General features: G+C 44.4%; 1 protein-coding gene across 2 annotated transcripts in view; it reads right to left on the bottom strand.

The window, feature by feature from the left end:
- Positions 1-16,346, bottom strand: part of LOC133371393 (connector enhancer of kinase suppressor of ras 2-like) — a 463,521-nt gene that overhangs the window by 201,541 nt on the left and 245,634 nt on the right. For both annotated transcript variants that reach the window (XM_061598777.1, XM_061598778.1), the window contains exon 7: positions 8,254-8,313. In XM_061598777.1, the coding sequence (XP_061454761.1) occupies positions 8,254-8,313 (60 nt within the window). The remainder of the gene's footprint in view (positions 1-8,253; positions 8,314-16,346) is intronic.

Genomic DNA, 16,346 nt, shown 5'->3' with positions numbered 1-16,346 from the left:
CCACTGACTCACAGACATGGACCCACCAGTTTGCACTGACTCAGTCTGCCCTCACCCACCCCTTCACCTGTTTGTCTTCTTTCCTGCACCAAGTCCAAGGGGTGGTGGCACTGCCTGCCACTTCCTCCTCCTTAGTCTCATTGTTGCCATTGTAGAACTCAGCAAGGGGGGGAAGCAGAATGACTTAACTCAACCAGTCATTTGTTCTGTCTCCACCTACTGGTGGCCTCTCAGCCTTCTGCCCTACCAGTTCCCATGGGCAGCAGCCACCACTGCCATCGGCAATGATCATATGGACAGCAGACCGAGCAGCCACACAGCTCACCTGGTCATGGAGTATTCTCCGTGGTGGCGAGATGCACTGTAGTTCTATTTTAATTATAAATCAAAACAAGGCATTTCTATTTAAATGGTAATACTAATTTCTTAATTTGCATCCATCCATACAAATTAGCATATGCAAATCTGTGTCCTCATTTTTTTTAGTGATGCATAAATAGCTGCCTTTTACATTCTGTTTTCTCATGTCTTCATTTCAAGAGATGGTATTCTACCTTCTAAGGGTCAAATGAGACACGCCCATTGGGCTCTAAAGTGGGGGGGGGTCTGCTTTTTATGTAGAGATAAACGTGCAGAGGGAGGAGAGGCAAATCCAAAGGAACTGGCTGAAGAACTCTCAGAACCACTGTCTATTATCTTTGTGAAATCATGGAGGACTGGTGAAGTGCTGGATGACTGGAGGAGAGCTAATGTCCCTATCTTCAAAAAGGGCAAAACGGAGGAACCAGGGAACTACAGACCAGTTAGCCTAACATCAATCCCTGGGAAAATTCTGGAGCAGATTATAAAGCATTCAGTCTGTAAGCACCTTGAGAACAATGCAGTGATTACTAAAAGCCAACATGGATTTGTCAAGAACAAACCCAGCCACACTAATCTTATCTCATTTTTTCATCAGGCAACCTCCCTGGTAGATTGTGGGACTGCTGTGGACATAATATATCTTGACTTCAGCAAAGCTTTTGACAAAGTGCCCCATGATATTCTGATTAGCAAGCTAACTAAATGTGGGCTGGATGGAACAACTATCAGGTGGATCCACAGTTGGCTCCAGAATCGTACTCAAAGAGTGCTTATCAATGGTTCCTTCTCAAACTGGGTGGAAGTAATGAGTGGGGTACCACAGGGCTTAGTCCTGGGCCCAGTGCTCTTCAACATTTTTATTAACAACTTGGATGAGGAGGTACAGAGCATGCATATCAGATTTGCAGATGATACAAAATTGGGGGCACAGCTAATACTGTGGCAGACAGAAACAAAATTCAAAGGGACCTTGATAGGCTGGAGATTAGGCTGAAAACAACAGAATGAAATTCAACAGGGATAAATGCAAAGTTCTACACTTAGGAAAAAGAAACCAAATGCACAGTTATAAGATGGGGGATACTTGGCTCAGTAATACGACATGTGAGAAGGATCTTGGCATTGTTGTTGATCACAAGCTGAATATGAGCCAACAGTGCAGTGTGGCTGCAAAAAAGGCAAATGCTAATTTAGGCTGCATTAACAGAACTATAGTTTCTAAATCACGTGAAGTATTAGTTCCTGTCTATTCAGCACTGGTTAGGTCTCATCTTGAATACTGCGTCCAGTTCTGGTCTCCACACTTCAAGAAGGATGCAGACAAACTTGAACAGGTTCAGAGGAGGGCAACAAGGATGATCAGGGGACTGGAAACAAAGCCCTATGAGGAGAGACTGAAAGAACTGGGTGTGTTTAGCCTGGAGAAGAGAAGACTGAGGGGAGATATGATAGCACTCTTCAAGTACATGAAAGGTTGTCACACAGAGGAGGGCCAAGATCTCTTCTCGATCGTCCCAGAGTGCAGGACATGGAATAATGGGCTCAAGTTGCAGGAAGCCAGATTTTGACTGAACATCAGGAAAAACTTCCTAATTGTTAGAGCCATACGACAATGGAACCAATTACCTAGAGAGGAAGTGGGCTCTCCGACACTGGAGGCATTCAAGAGGCAGCTGGACAGCCATCTGTCAGGAATGCTTTGATTTGGATTCCTGCGTTAAGCAGGGGGTTGGACTTGATGGCTTTATAGGTCCCTTCCAACTCTACTATTCTATAATTCTATGATTCCCATAGGCATCTGATCAGCCACTGTGAGAACAGGATGCTGGGCTAGATGGGCCTTTGGGTCTGATTCAGAAGGGCTCTCCATATGCTCTCAAGGGGTGATGATGATGATGCAGGGGATTGGGGTTGGGTTTGAGGAGGGGAGGCTGCACTCTGGATCCAAAAGGTGGCATAGGACACATCCGGCCCACAACCTGGCAGTTCCCTTCTCATCCTCAGAGACCTTCTGAGATCTCTTCAGTTAAGCAGTCTTGGTTCCCCATTAATCTTTCTATCATTAGGTGTGTAAAGAGTTGTTAGGAGAACCCTATTTTCCTCACAGAGCAACAGTTCCTCAGGTAGTTTCACAGTCAGTCCCTCTTCCTAGGGAACTCTCAGAATTGCAGGCTTGTGAGGGGAATAGAGGGTCTCCCAACAACTCTCAGCACCCTTCACAAGCTACACTTCCCAGGATCCTTTGGGAGAAACCATGACTTTTTCATGTAGAATACTAGTTTGAATGTGGCCCCTGACTTGCCAATGGGGTGGCTAGCCTTTTCCATCCTCTCATGCTGTGTCAAGTCTTATCACATGGAGTTTTCTGGGCCATCATGATGTTGCTTGTTTACTGCCTCACTTTCTTCACTGTCCTTTTCAGGGCTTTGGTTTAACCATTTTTAAAGTTTTAAATTTAGAGGGTATAAATCCTCACTAACAGGCGAGGACCGAGTGCCTGAACTAAACGGACTCTTTGCATCTGTAGTTAGTGCTGTTTTGTAGCTTAATGCATAATTATATAATGCTATTTTATAAGCCCATTTAATTTCCTGGACCCAGATATGCTTCATTAAGCCAGAGGCTTTGAAATGGAACTTTATAACAATCACCAATGAGATTATATTTTGGAAGTTGGGGGTGGGTGGGGGAAGTGAAGAAGACACAAATTGGAGGAGGCTGAGCTCATTCCTGTCACTGTTCAATTAAAAGTGACCTTAATAATCTGTTCACAGCAACAAAGGTCTCAGCCTTCACTGACCTGGTGCCCTCAAGCTGTTTTGGACTACAACTCATATCAGACCTAGCCAGCATGGCCACAGATGCTCCAGTTAAGAGTTCCTCACACCAATACACCACACAGTTTTGGAAATGTGTCAGAGATGCAGTGAGAACTATAGGATGGCTGCAAAATGGGCCAGCCAGACAATGGACTTGCGACAGATTCAGAAGTTGTCTATGTGCTGAATGGTCAACACTGCCTCACTAAAAAAACATTGCTAGGTTATCTGTAATGTCTTAAATAAATAAATGTGGGCAGAGCAATCAATTTATTTATTTATTTATTTTTACTACATTTATATCCCACCTTTCCCCCAAGGAGCTCAAGGTGGTGTACAAACATTGCCCTCCCCCTCCTGAGTTTATCCTCATAACAATCTTATAGATAGATAGATATAGATAGATAGATTTTATCCTGCCCTTCCTCCCGGCAGGAGCCCTTGTGAAGGAACCTTGTGAAGTAGGTTAGGCTGAGACACAGTGACTGGCCCAAGGTTCCCCAGTGAGCTTATGGCCAAGCAGGAATTTGAACCCTGGTCTTCCAAGGCCCCTAGTCTAACAACTATACCGCACTGGTTCTATACAACTCTTACTGTTACTCAGAAGGCAACATTGCAGCAGCCATACACAATTCAGACACCCCTGCCCACCTCTCCATCCTGGCCAGCAAGAGGCATTGTCACATTCCAGTCAGGCAAAAGCAATTGTGGAGGGCATGGAGCAGGGCCAATGAGGAGTGTGGCCTAGAGAGGAGGTGTGGCCTGGGAAGAGTTCTGAGGGCTGGATAGAGAGGCTTGGAAGGTCACATCCCCTACACCAGCTTCAGGTGTCCTACCCCAGCTCTATACAGTTGGGGGGAAATACATAGACAATGCCAGGTTAAATCACAGAAGCACCAGTTAAATCACAGCCATTCGACTAAACAGGATTTCCAGAGATCAGGCATTCAGATCTGCAAACAGTTGGAGAGATTATCCCCTGAGTGTTGGACTACGACCTGGGAGACCAGGGTTCAAATCCCCACACAGCCATTAAGCTCACTGGGGGACTTTGGGCCGGTCAGTGCCTCTCAGCCTCAGAGGGAGGCAATAGAAAACCCCCTCTGAATACCGCTTATCATGAAAACCCTGTTCATAGGGTTGCCGTAAGTCGGAATCAACTTGAAGGCAGTCCATTTCCATTTCATGACAAAATCAGAATACACTATGCATAAGGAATTATGCATAAGGAGTCTAAGCAAGTATTCATGATTTGTAGACTATTCAGAGTACAGATTTCAGTTTTTTTGGCAGGTGCTGCATTTGGACTGCATTAGGGTGCTTCTTTTATGCACTTACTAAAAAATATTTATATCCTGCCTAACAGAAACTTCTGTTATGCAACTTGTGCTGGTTTTTAGTTAGGAAAATGAATTAGCTGGTTTTTAGTATTTTAAATATCTTTTATGTGTTTTAAATGTTTTAGCTTGTGCACACACCATACATTTAAAGCATATGGCTTCCCCCAAAGATTCCTGGGAATAATAGTTTTTCTAAGGGTACTGGGAATTGTAGCTCTGTGAGGGGTTAACTACAGTTCCCAGGATTGTTTTTGGAGAAGCCATGTGCTTTTAACATATGGTTTGTACACAGCCTTATTTAATGTTTTAATAATATCTCAATTGTGTATTAACTATGTATGTGAACTGCCTAGAGGACTTTGTTGTCTGGTAGTCAATAAATGTTCTGAATAAATACATTTCCCCATAGACTCAAGGCAGCTCACAACATATTTAAAAACAAATCATCACAATTCCAATAGCTTTCCCCCCCTTAAATCCAATTAAATTACAGGGGCATAGCAGAGAAAACAGACCCAGAAAAATGTCAATGTGTCAGTTCAGCAAAAATCTGCCAGTAGAAAAAGATCACTAAATGATGGAAGGCCAAGGGATGGGGACTAAACTGAACCCCCATATTTATTGATTTATTATATTATTTATGTGAGTTTTAGACCGCTTTCCACCAAAGGCCCCAAGATGGTTTTCAATATTAAAAATATGGATTAAAGCCAGATAAAATTTAAAATCAAAGCAATCAGTATAAAAAACTCAGAGCAGACTAAACTCTTCCTCCCAAAGCCTGGAAGAACAGATAGATCTTGACTAGATGACAGAAGGCCAACAATGTCATTGCCATCCACACCTCTAGGGACAGAGAGAGAGTTCCAAATTGGGGAGCAATTGCCAAGAAGGCCCTGTCTAATGTCCCAGCGTAGCAAGTAAAACTCTCTGGCAGCACTGAAAGCAAAGACCCCTCACCCTTGGGGGAGAAATTCTCCATCAGGCACTCATACGTAGAACATGCCATAATCTAGGCATCTATCAACACCAGCCAAGTCTTATCTACCAATGGGTCACAGACATGAGTTAACTTCTGCTTGTTCAAATACCCCCTTACTGTTACTACATTAGGAAGCTGCCTTAGACCCATTGGTTCATCTGTCTTCGAACTGTTTGCTCTGGCTGGCAGTAGCTCTCCAGTTTTTCAGACAGGGAGTGTCCCCCAGCCCTACCTGGAGATGCCAGGGATTGAAGCTGCATGCAAGGCAGATGCTCTACCACTGAGCTACAACCCTTCCGTTGAATAGGCAGACTGACAGCAGACTCTTTCCTTTCCAGAACAGCAGTAAAATCAGTGGAGGCTGGTCCATGAGGGCAAGTGGGGCATTGCTCCACAAAGCTTAGCCTGCCTCCAGCTCCCACCTGCCTACCTCCTTACTTACAACCAGTCTAAGAGGTGGCACTGTTTGCCATCTTCCTCCGGCTTCTTAGTCTCAGCGCTGCCCCTTGTAGAACTCAGCAGGTAGGCCAAAACCAGAATTAGTTGAGAGCTGCCTCCACCTCCTGTTGGTCTTCCTGACCTCTGTCCCACTAGTCCCAATGGGCATCAGCCATCACCACTGAGTACATTACAGATTACATGAAATATGACACACAGTCTCTTTTCTTTTTCACTATAGGTAGAACTGTCAGAAACGCTCTGATAGAGCAACTGGCCCCGATTAAACTTGGTCTGAGGCCAGATCTGGCCTAAGGTCTGCCAAGTGGCCATCCCTGGTGTACAGTAGATCCAACCCCACCAGAACTATGTGAATTGGCTGAGAGTTTGTATATCATCACCACTTTCATGTCTAGGTAATCACAAAAAAGTGATTGATGTAAAATGCTTAATAAACAAAATGGCAAGCGAGGAAACTTTGCTCATGCATCACAGTTCAATGGCTAACTTAGGATTCCAAGGCTCCAACTGAGCTCCTTTCTGCAATGGAAAATTATAAATTATGTAATAAGTCACAGGTATGAAGTCTGACCATTACTAAGTTTTCATTTTCATCTCCATTACCGAGGGCCTGATTCCATCAACCTTCAGAATTGAACTAACCCCTTCATTTAACACCATGATATATTTTTTCCAGGGCATTATTTCTGTTGAGTAGACTGCTTAGAATAGACATGCTAAAATCAACAGGACTTAGGTTAGTCAGTCTTAAGAAGATTTCAATGGATCGCCTCTAACAGTGCAATTCTAGCTTCCTGATCTTTGCTGCTAGTGAGTCAGGTTTCTTTTCCCCAAACTACACCCACCTGCCATCATGTGTGACAGACATCTGTTAGGAATGCTTTGATTTGGATTCCTGCATTGAGCAGGGGGCTGGACTCGATGGCCTTATAGGCCCCTTCCAACTCTACTACTCTATGATTCTATAAAATGTGGGACAGGTAGAGATACAGCTCCCAATGCACAACTGGGAACCTTAAAGTGCACTCCTGACTCTGCACTGGTGAGGAAAAGCAGGCTTCATCTCTACCCCCCCCTCACCATCAGCTAATGGGCAGGAGAACCAAAGCCTGCTGGGTTAGCTTCGCAGGAGCCCTTGGGAACCGCTGTGCAAGGGATTTAGACACATGGGTGGGGCAGCCTGCCTGCCAATCATCTGACATCATTATGACATTATGTGATTAACAGGTGGATGACCCTGTCAAAATTGGCCCATGGGGGTAGGGCCCCATGGAGCCAAAAAGGTTTCCCATCCCAAGGTTAGGAAATAATGGAGGTGGTTCTCCCCTGACCACTGCTGACCTCTGTTGACAGGGGACAGTTCCGCTCCTGGGGACACTTCTGCCTCACCTGTGGAAAGTGCGACTGTTTAGAAGCTCCAGCCTCTGGTGCTTTCAACAATGATATAAAGTACAGGGTCCCAAAACAGAGATTATGGGGGCAGGGCAGGGTGGAGGAGCTGCCCATGAATTTGCTAGATCGAAAGTGTCTCCATCCCACTGAGAGGGGCTTCACCTGGGCCCACAAGCTATGCTAGCCTGGAGCAGGTATAGTGAAACAGAAAAGAAACCAAGCCACTCTGTGCTTCTTAGCCCCAGCTGGAACTTCTCTGGCCATATGACTCATTGTGGATCCAACAATTATGATCCCCTCCCCACTGCGCTTCTTCTATGTGACCTCTGGTTTGTAGCATGTACAGTGCCAAGCCATTGCATAGTACATGGTTTCAGATGTTGGAGAGAACATCCTACAGTTGCTAGGCAACCACAGGATGCTTCTTTCTACCCCTCCTCCACTCCCGGACCAGAACAATTGTTGTCTGGGAACTGAGGTGTGGCAACCGACCCACCCATTTTATATTCAGTATCAGGGCTTGTATCTAGTGCAGTCCAAAAGTCTAGGCCAGAACCCATAATTATAGCAATCCTTCTCTCCTCTAGTAGTTCTGTTACAGCCACTAGGAACAATCCAGGAGTGTCTGTCTATGCGCTGTTCAGAATCTTTCTTTCTTTCTTTCTATCTAAAAAATAGATGCTATTTATGTAACTTTCTCTGTTTCATGTGGAAGTTAGCTAGAGAAAAAACCCACAACATAATTTACTGGAAACATTTCCAGTTCATGCCCTACTGAAACAAACAAAGCAAAGCATAGCTGACTCTGTCCAGAGAGGATACTCAGTAAAACAGTTGCAACATTCAACTCACGGAGACAGAACAACAACAAAAAGATGATCAAATGAACGAAACCTACGTTTTCCGTCGTTCCAGTGATTACATGGAGCCCATCATATGTTGACTTGATATACATCCCCTGTGAAAGAATAACATAAGCAATGATTAATATCCAACAGGCGGTTAATAATATATAAAGAAGCAGAACCTGCAACTAAATACAGCAGTGTGGCATGTGCCTGTTTAGGGTTCCAGATAGCAAACAAACATCCCTTTTCATTCTCTTTCCTTTTCCCCCAACAGAATCTGTCAAATTTTGGTTCCTCTCATTTTTTTCCCCAATATTAAATTCAGTTCTCCACATTTCTGCATCATTTTGCCATTTTTTAAAAAAGTCCTTGTAAAAATTCATCAGCTTTCTTGTGCGACTTTCTCCTAATACACACTGTTTAGTATGCAATTTTGCCCACTACAAACATTTTTGCAAAGCAATATCCCATACATCTTTGACATGTTATTTTCAGTAATGTGCATCTTTATACACACTTTACCATAGTATATGCATTTTTGTATGTTACTACTTGCCTGGCAAACTCCACTGAAAAATTCAGAGAAGAGTGAATTTCAAAAGACGACTGTGTTTTGGTTTGCTTATTGTTTCAGAAAGTGTACATTTGGTAGGTTCACCTTTAAATGCAAACTGAATCAAATTTCTCGCCCATCCCTTGTGACTACTGAATATTCACAGTCCTCACAGAGCTGTTTTTGGTTTCCTTCCCCACTGCCTAGGATTTTTTGTGACAGAAAGGACCCAGGTTGTGGTTGCAGTTCATGACTGCAGCTTGACCCGTGCAAGGGGATAAGGTAGATAGTGGGCATTTACTGGGTCAGTCTGCCACTGTGGCACCTTCCTGTGGGTCCACAGGGCAGGGGATTCAACCCCGCCTGCTCTGTTGGGAGTTCAGTGCTAAGTGCTTTTGCAACAGGAACTTGTGTAAATTTAGATATGAGTGTTCCATCTGCACTGGCTCCCATGCTTTTACCAACTGCTCTAGAGCTGAGGGGTTGAAGGGTTTTCAGAAGGCGAAAAAGCCTTGATCTGGAGGGCAGCCTTCAGGTAAGGGGTCCACCCTGATTAATATTCATGGGTTTTGGCTTTGCTCCGTCAGTATTCTAGGCTGGCAGATGCACTCTACGCTCAACATCGAAGGCCCTCGTCTGGGTGCCTACTCCGAGGGAAGCTCGGAGGATGGCAACAAGGGAGAGGGCCTTCTCAGTGGTGGCCCCCAAATTATGGAATGACGCCAACACTGTTGTCTTTTCAGCGCCAGGTCAAGACTTTCCTCTTCTCCCAGGCATTTTAGCATATGTTTTTATATTGCTTTTTAAAAATGTGTTTTTAAATTTGTATATTTGTTTTTAATGTTTGTAATTGTTGTAAACCAGCCAGAGAGCTTCGGCTATGGGGTGGTACACAAATGCAATAAATAAATAAATAAAAGTTGGGGGGGTTTGTACTTCTGCAAACCTTGTGGTTCCCCCCAAGACTGCTGAAATCTCCCTCGTGTGCAAAGATGGTGCAGTTTTAGTAACAAAAAGACGTTTCTGAGTGATAAGGCTGCAATCCAATACATGTCTACTCAAAAGTAAGCTCCACCGGGTTCAATGGGACTTACTCCCATGTTAAGTGTCTATTGGATTGCAGCAAAATGATCCACACTTACAGAATGAGTTGGCTGCCTCTTAGTACACAGGAGGAGCTTGATTGAATAGTCCATGAAATAAATGAAACTCTTCACACAATGCTGAATTAAACTCACAAAGTCAATAAAATAATAATCTGATCAGCTTCTTTTCACAATGAAGTATGTGACTTTTAAGGCTTGCACAGAATTCTTCTTCAGCTTAATGTTCATGATTTTATCTATCTCAGAAAAAGATATTTCTGAGTGAAAAGGCAGTGCTAAGATTTGCATCTTCAGGATTGTGAGGTTTTTTTGAGGGGAGGAGTTTGCACTACCCAAAATTTGTGCCATTAGGTTTTCACATATGAACTTTCAGCTCAGCATTCATTTCAAACAGAGCTTCTTGCAAGAGCCCAGTTGCTCTGCAGCTCATGACGAGCAATGTAAACTCTGCAAGGGTTCAGCAGCAAGTTGGATAAGAATGTTGAGAACTTGTTCATAGTGCTTTTTTTAAAAAAGGAACTTACATTTGCCACTCAGTTTTAGCACAAAGCCATACAAAATGCCTTAAAGCCCCAATCCGATGTGAGCCATTGCATCTACATAGGAATGGTTAGGATGAGAGAGGGAGTGGCATAACCACTGCTGCATCGCTGCACCACTGGAGAGATTTCCAACTTAAGAGGAAAACAGGCTTCTTTTCTCAACTGGAGAAAAATGTGTGAAATCTACCTGACAGCTGAAACTAACGTCTTTTCTAAAACCTTCCTGTTCCCTTGATCCTCAAACAGAAAAGCTAATGTTGGTGCTTCCAGCCAATATGCACATGAAAATGAAGAGGGTTTGTTTGGGGGGACAGTACTTCAAAATAAGGAGCACAAATGTAAATAAAATTAAACAATAAGCAACTTCTTTTTCACCAGAAACTACTTCAGTCATCTTCTGTACGCTGGAGTACAGAGCATCATCTCATTAAAAGAAGACAAAAGTTGGGAATTTATATGCTGTTTTTATTCAGTTTGTCTAGATGCACTGGTCTGTATCGAGAACAAGATAGCTTTGGCTACATTTTCTATTTAGGACGGACGTCCAGTTACAATACGTTGAAACCTACCTTATAAACGGGCAACAAACAGGCAAGGATACAATCAAGGACAGCCTTCAGCAACCTGGCGCTCTACAGAGATATTTTGGACTACAATTCCCATCAGACCCAGCTAGCAGGGCTATGTAGTCCATAGGATTTTTGGAAGCTACCTTATAGTAAGTCAGGCTACTGGTCCATCTAGCTCAGTATTGTCCACCCTGTCTGGCAGCAACTCTCCAGAATTTCAGAGGGGGGACCACCCCAGCCCTACCTGGAGACTTTGGGGATTGAACCTGGGACCTTCTGCATGCAAGGCAGATGCTCTGGCACTGACCTATGGCCTCTTCCTTTTGTAACAACCCAGATCTACTTGAACATTCTCTTGTGCTCACTGTGAGGGAGAGCCTCAAAGGGCCAGTTTATCCTTCATGGTAAGAAGATACTGACACTAAAGGAAATGTATTGTTTCTGCAAGACAGCCTATGTCATGATGACACTGCTTCAGGGACCATTCCGCATTATGTTTAATCAGACAGGCAGCTCAAGCTGTACAAATTACCCGTACAGGAGCTTTCCTCAGTTACCATCAGTTATGGGGTGGAAAAAGGAGATGCAGCTGCAGGGTGCTTTTGGTTGCACCAGGAAGTTTCTAATTTATTACTAGCAAAGCGCCCCCCCCTTTATGATAAGTCAGGTGGGCATGGAGTAGGGATGTTGGAGAATTGAGACATTGCTGATGTCTGCTTATTCATCCCCTGTCTGGAAAGGAAATCAGTACAGCAAATATGATCAGTGTTTGCTGTTGCTGCTTTCAGTCCACAAATGATGCATAATTTATTCCATTTTGCCTTCCATTTGCGCTGTGTTTCCTTTGCATTGAAATGAGTTGGGTGGAATGACACAAAGACCTTTAATTACATAAATGATGTGAAGTTATATAATTTCACCACAGCAGATGGCGAGACAAGGAATGTCAGTTTTTTGGTGGAAGATGAACTGTAGTGGAAGGGAAACAGCGCCGCATGCAACAGACAAAGGGGACAATGGAAAATGATGCCCTCTTACATCTCTAGTGGGGAAGAATGGCTAGTATGATACAAGGAGCCCTGAGTGTGTATGCATGGAGGTATATTGTGTCTCTATGCACAGACACTTGCTGCATCCCAGACAGCGAGGGCCAGACCTTTCAATGCCAGGGGTGAGAGGCTTATTGGAACAATACCTCTACTCTTTATTCTTTCCCATAGGCATCAATTTCAAGTATAGAGAAACACAGAAAGTTGTCTCATACTGAATCAGATCACTGGACCCAGGGCTGGTTCTAAGGGGCAGCCAGGTTGGGCACTGGCCCGAGGGCCCTGAAGCTACAGGAGCCCCTGGGGGGACTCTGAGGGGCCCTCCACTTCCCTTCTGTGATCCACGGCACGAGCCATGCCGCAGATCGTAAGACAAAACCTTCCAAGCCACCCGCCATCCCCCCCGCTTCACCTACCTTTCTCTGCTGTTCTTTGCGGCTGCGCGCACTGCACGTGCAGGGTTGCCATCAATCAAGATGGCGGCAGAGACTTCAGTCCCTTACGGAAACCTCGGCTGCCATCTTGATTGATGGCAACCCTGTGCGCGCAGTGCTCGCAGCCGCAATGAATAGCAGAGGAAGGCAGGTGAAGCGGGGGGGGGATGGCAGGGGGTGGCGGGTGGCTCGGAAGGTCTTGTCTTGCAATCCGCGGGATCGCGAAAGGGGAGTGGAGGGGCTCGGGGCAAGCTAATGCCCGAGGGCCCCTGCATTCCTGGAGCCGGCCCTGACTGGACCATCTGGGTCAGTACTGTCTGACTGAGAGTGGCTCTCCAGGGTTTCAAAGCAGGATTTCCCCCCACATTTACTTAGAGATGCCAGGGATTGAACCTGGGGATCTTCTGCAAGCAAGACTGATTCTCTGCCACTGAGCTAAGGTCCTTTGCCAGCAAAGGGATGCATTAGGAGACCCCACTGATGCAACAGTTGAACTTGCTTCCGTGTCTACAGTAACTGTGTCACTGTGCACTTCTCTGCTGGAGTTAAGGCAAAAGGAATATATTGCTGTCAGTTCTGCTAGACATCTAATCGTTTTTACATCAATGAACATGGCATCCTACTGGACTACCTGGTAGGTATGTGTATTAGGGGGCACTGATTTATGTTGGTGCTGATCATCCTTGGCAAGTAGACATCAAGCATGGTGGCAACGGCCAGTGTTCGTAACTCTGGCCTTCAGCTTGCAGGGGGTTCCACAAGGTTTTCCCCATGCTGCTTAACATCTGTGTGAGATGTTGTCCAGAGATTTGGGGTGGCATCATCAATATGGTGACAATTCTGAGCTCCATTCATAGTTCAGTGATCCATGAAGCAGTGAGCATCTACTTCGTATGCAGAAGGTCCCCAATTCAATCCCCATAATCTACTGGAAGAGGCACCTGCCTGAAACCCTGCCGAGCCACTGCTAAACGCTGTAGACAATAATGAGCCATATAGACCAATAGTCTGATCCAATATAAAGCAGCTTCCTACGCTCCATTCCATCTGGGCTTCAGAAAGATTGTGAAGGGCATGAGCTGACAAATAGGTCATAAAATGGTTGTTATACATTTCATGAAGCAAACCGGTGCGTGGTTTGAAAAGCTATTGTGTGATTTCATTTCATTGTGAAATATACATCTGTAAGAAATGGCTGATCTTTGCCTCATTTTTTATTCTCTGGATGTAGTTGTCTGAATAAAGCTAATCAAGTTTTTATTTTTAACATCTGCTCACTCACTCCTTCCCTCCCTCATGTTTGATCTTCCAGAAGGAGGGTCTCCTGATCCTACATCCTAGGCTGTAAATGAATTGGGGCTTTACCAGTGCCATCTGTATATCCCATCCTGGTTCTAGCTCTTGGCGATACTAAAGCGTGACACCGTGTTGAGAAATGGCTTTTAATAGATAAAATTTTATGAACACATTTGTATCCCATCCTTCTCCCATGGACCTCAGGGCAACACACCTAGGGTTATCCCAGTTTAATCCTCACAACTACCCTGTGAGGTAGGCTAGGTTCAGATGTCCATTGCATGCATGCCATTCTTTGAGTGAAATATCAAGTGTGAAACCAAATGGGCTGAGGAAGTCTTGTCTCTTGTGCCCAGGGCTTATTCTTCTGATAAAGCACCAGGCTGCGCCATGTAGAAATAATAGATGACGGACAAGGTGGAATGTTGTGGGTGCCTTGATCCAGACTGGAACCCATAGATGTTTATTTAAAAACATTTCTAAACTGCTTCATATTTAAAAATTTCTAAGCAGCACACAAAATACAAAAACCAGTACAACAGTATTATAAAACTAGTAATTTCGTTAATAACAGTGTTAAAATGTATGGATCAAGGAAAGCCTGGAGAAAATCATCTCTCTTCACAAGACATTTGAAGCCACTGGTGGATGACACTTCACCAACAGAAGAGGGAAGGGCATCCCAGTGTAGGGACAATGGCAGAAAATGCCTGTTTTGGGGTCACTGCCCGGTGATATTCTGCAGAGTGCAACATCACAAGTATAATTTTTCCACGTGATCTAAGTGATCTTACGGGTCTATACAGGTGCAGGTAGTCTTTCTGGTGACTGGTCCTGAGTTGCTTTAGATGTTAGTAACAAAGCCTGAGCCATGGTCCCCTGAGGAAGCAGACCCTTTCATGCCAGGCTTCTCATGTTTCCCATTGCCTGCTCACATCAAAGGGGGGAAAGCACAGGTCAGGAGCTGACTGAGAGATGATGGAGTGCTGAACTCTAAGCCAGAGGTCTGTTCCTCCACTTTTCAAGTTGCTTGGGGCCATCCAAGGTCCTCAACTTAAGTCTGACCCTATCTGCCTGAGAGAGCCACCTTCAGGAATCCATCAAGCCCCATTGGGCTCCTGCTCATGGCTAGAACTATGGATTTTAATGAGAAACTATGTAATTCGCACTTATCGAGCCAATGTGCAAACTGAAACATAGTTTGTAGAAACTTGCACTTCTCTGAATTTCTCTGAAGTGCAGTTCTCCAGCCAAATTATGTGTACAAATTATGTGTATTAGGGGAAGTGTGCATGAAAGTGCATATATCAGTGAAAATAACACACACCAATGTATATATTAGGAGAAATTTGCACTAAAATACTGACAAATTGTCACAAGGTTTTTTTTTTTTTAAAAAAAACAACTTTGCAAACTGCTGCAGGAATATAGAGAACTGAATGTAATGCTCTTCCATTCTTAGGAAAGACTAGACAATGTGCTTTCTTGCATCTAAGAATCAACCGTTTAAAGAGCTACCAAAGAGTGCTGGGAGCTATTGGGAAGGGGATTAGGGTCATAAGAACATAAGAACATAAGAAGAGCCTGCTGGATCAGGCCAGTGGCCCATCTAGTCCAGCATCCTGTTCTCACAGTGGCCAACCAGGTGCCTGGGGGAAGCCCGCAAGCAGGACCCGAGTGCAAGAACACTCTCCCCTCCTGAGGCTTCCGGCAACTGGTTTTCAGAAGCATGCTGCCTCTGACTAGGGTGGCAGAGCACAGCCATCATGGCTAGTAGCCATTGATAGCCCTGTCCTCCATGAATTTGTCTAATCTTCTTTTAAAGCCATCCAAGCTGGTGGCCATTACTGCATCTTGTGGGAGCAAATTCCATAGTTTAACTATGCGCTGAGTAAAGAAGTACTTCCTTTTGTCTGTCCTGAATCTTCCAACATTCAGCTTCTTTGAATGTCCACGAGTTCTAGTATTATGAGAGAGGGAGAAGAACTTTTCTCTATCCACTTTCTCAATGCCATGCATAATTTTATACACTTCTATCATGTCTCCTCTGACCCGCCTTTTCTCTAAACTAAAAAGCCCCAAATGCTGCAACCTTTCCTCGTAAGGGAGTCGCTCCATCCCCTCGATCATTCTGGTTGCCCTCTTCTGAACCTTTTCCAACTCTATAATATCCTTTTTGAGATGAGGCGACCAGAACTGTACACAGTATTCCAAATGCGGCCGCACCATAGATTTATACAACGGCATTATGATATTGGCTGTTTTATTTTCAATACCTTTCCTAATTATCGCTAGCATGGAATTTGCCTTTTTCACAGCTGCCGCACACTGGGTCAACATTTTCATCGTGCTGTCCACTACAACCCCGAGGTCTCTCTCCTGGTCGGTCACCGCCAGTTCAGACCCCATGAGCGTATATGTGAAATTAAGATTTTTTGCTCCAATATGCATAATTTTACACTTGTTTATATTGAATTGTATTTGCCATTTTTCTGCCCATTCACTCAGTTTGGAGAGGTCTTTTTGGAGCTCTTCGCAATCCCTTTTTGTTTTAACAACCCTGAACAATTTTGTGTCGTCAGCAAACTTGGCCA

Source organism: Rhineura floridana, chromosome 16 (genome assembly GCF_030035675.1).
Source record: "Rhineura floridana isolate rRhiFlo1 chromosome 16, rRhiFlo1.hap2, whole genome shotgun sequence".
Classification (NCBI taxonomy): domain Eukaryota; kingdom Metazoa; phylum Chordata; class Lepidosauria; order Squamata; family Rhineuridae; genus Rhineura; species Rhineura floridana.
The sequence above is the reverse complement of the archived record's forward strand: the minus strand, read 5'-3'. Positions and strand labels throughout refer to the sequence as shown.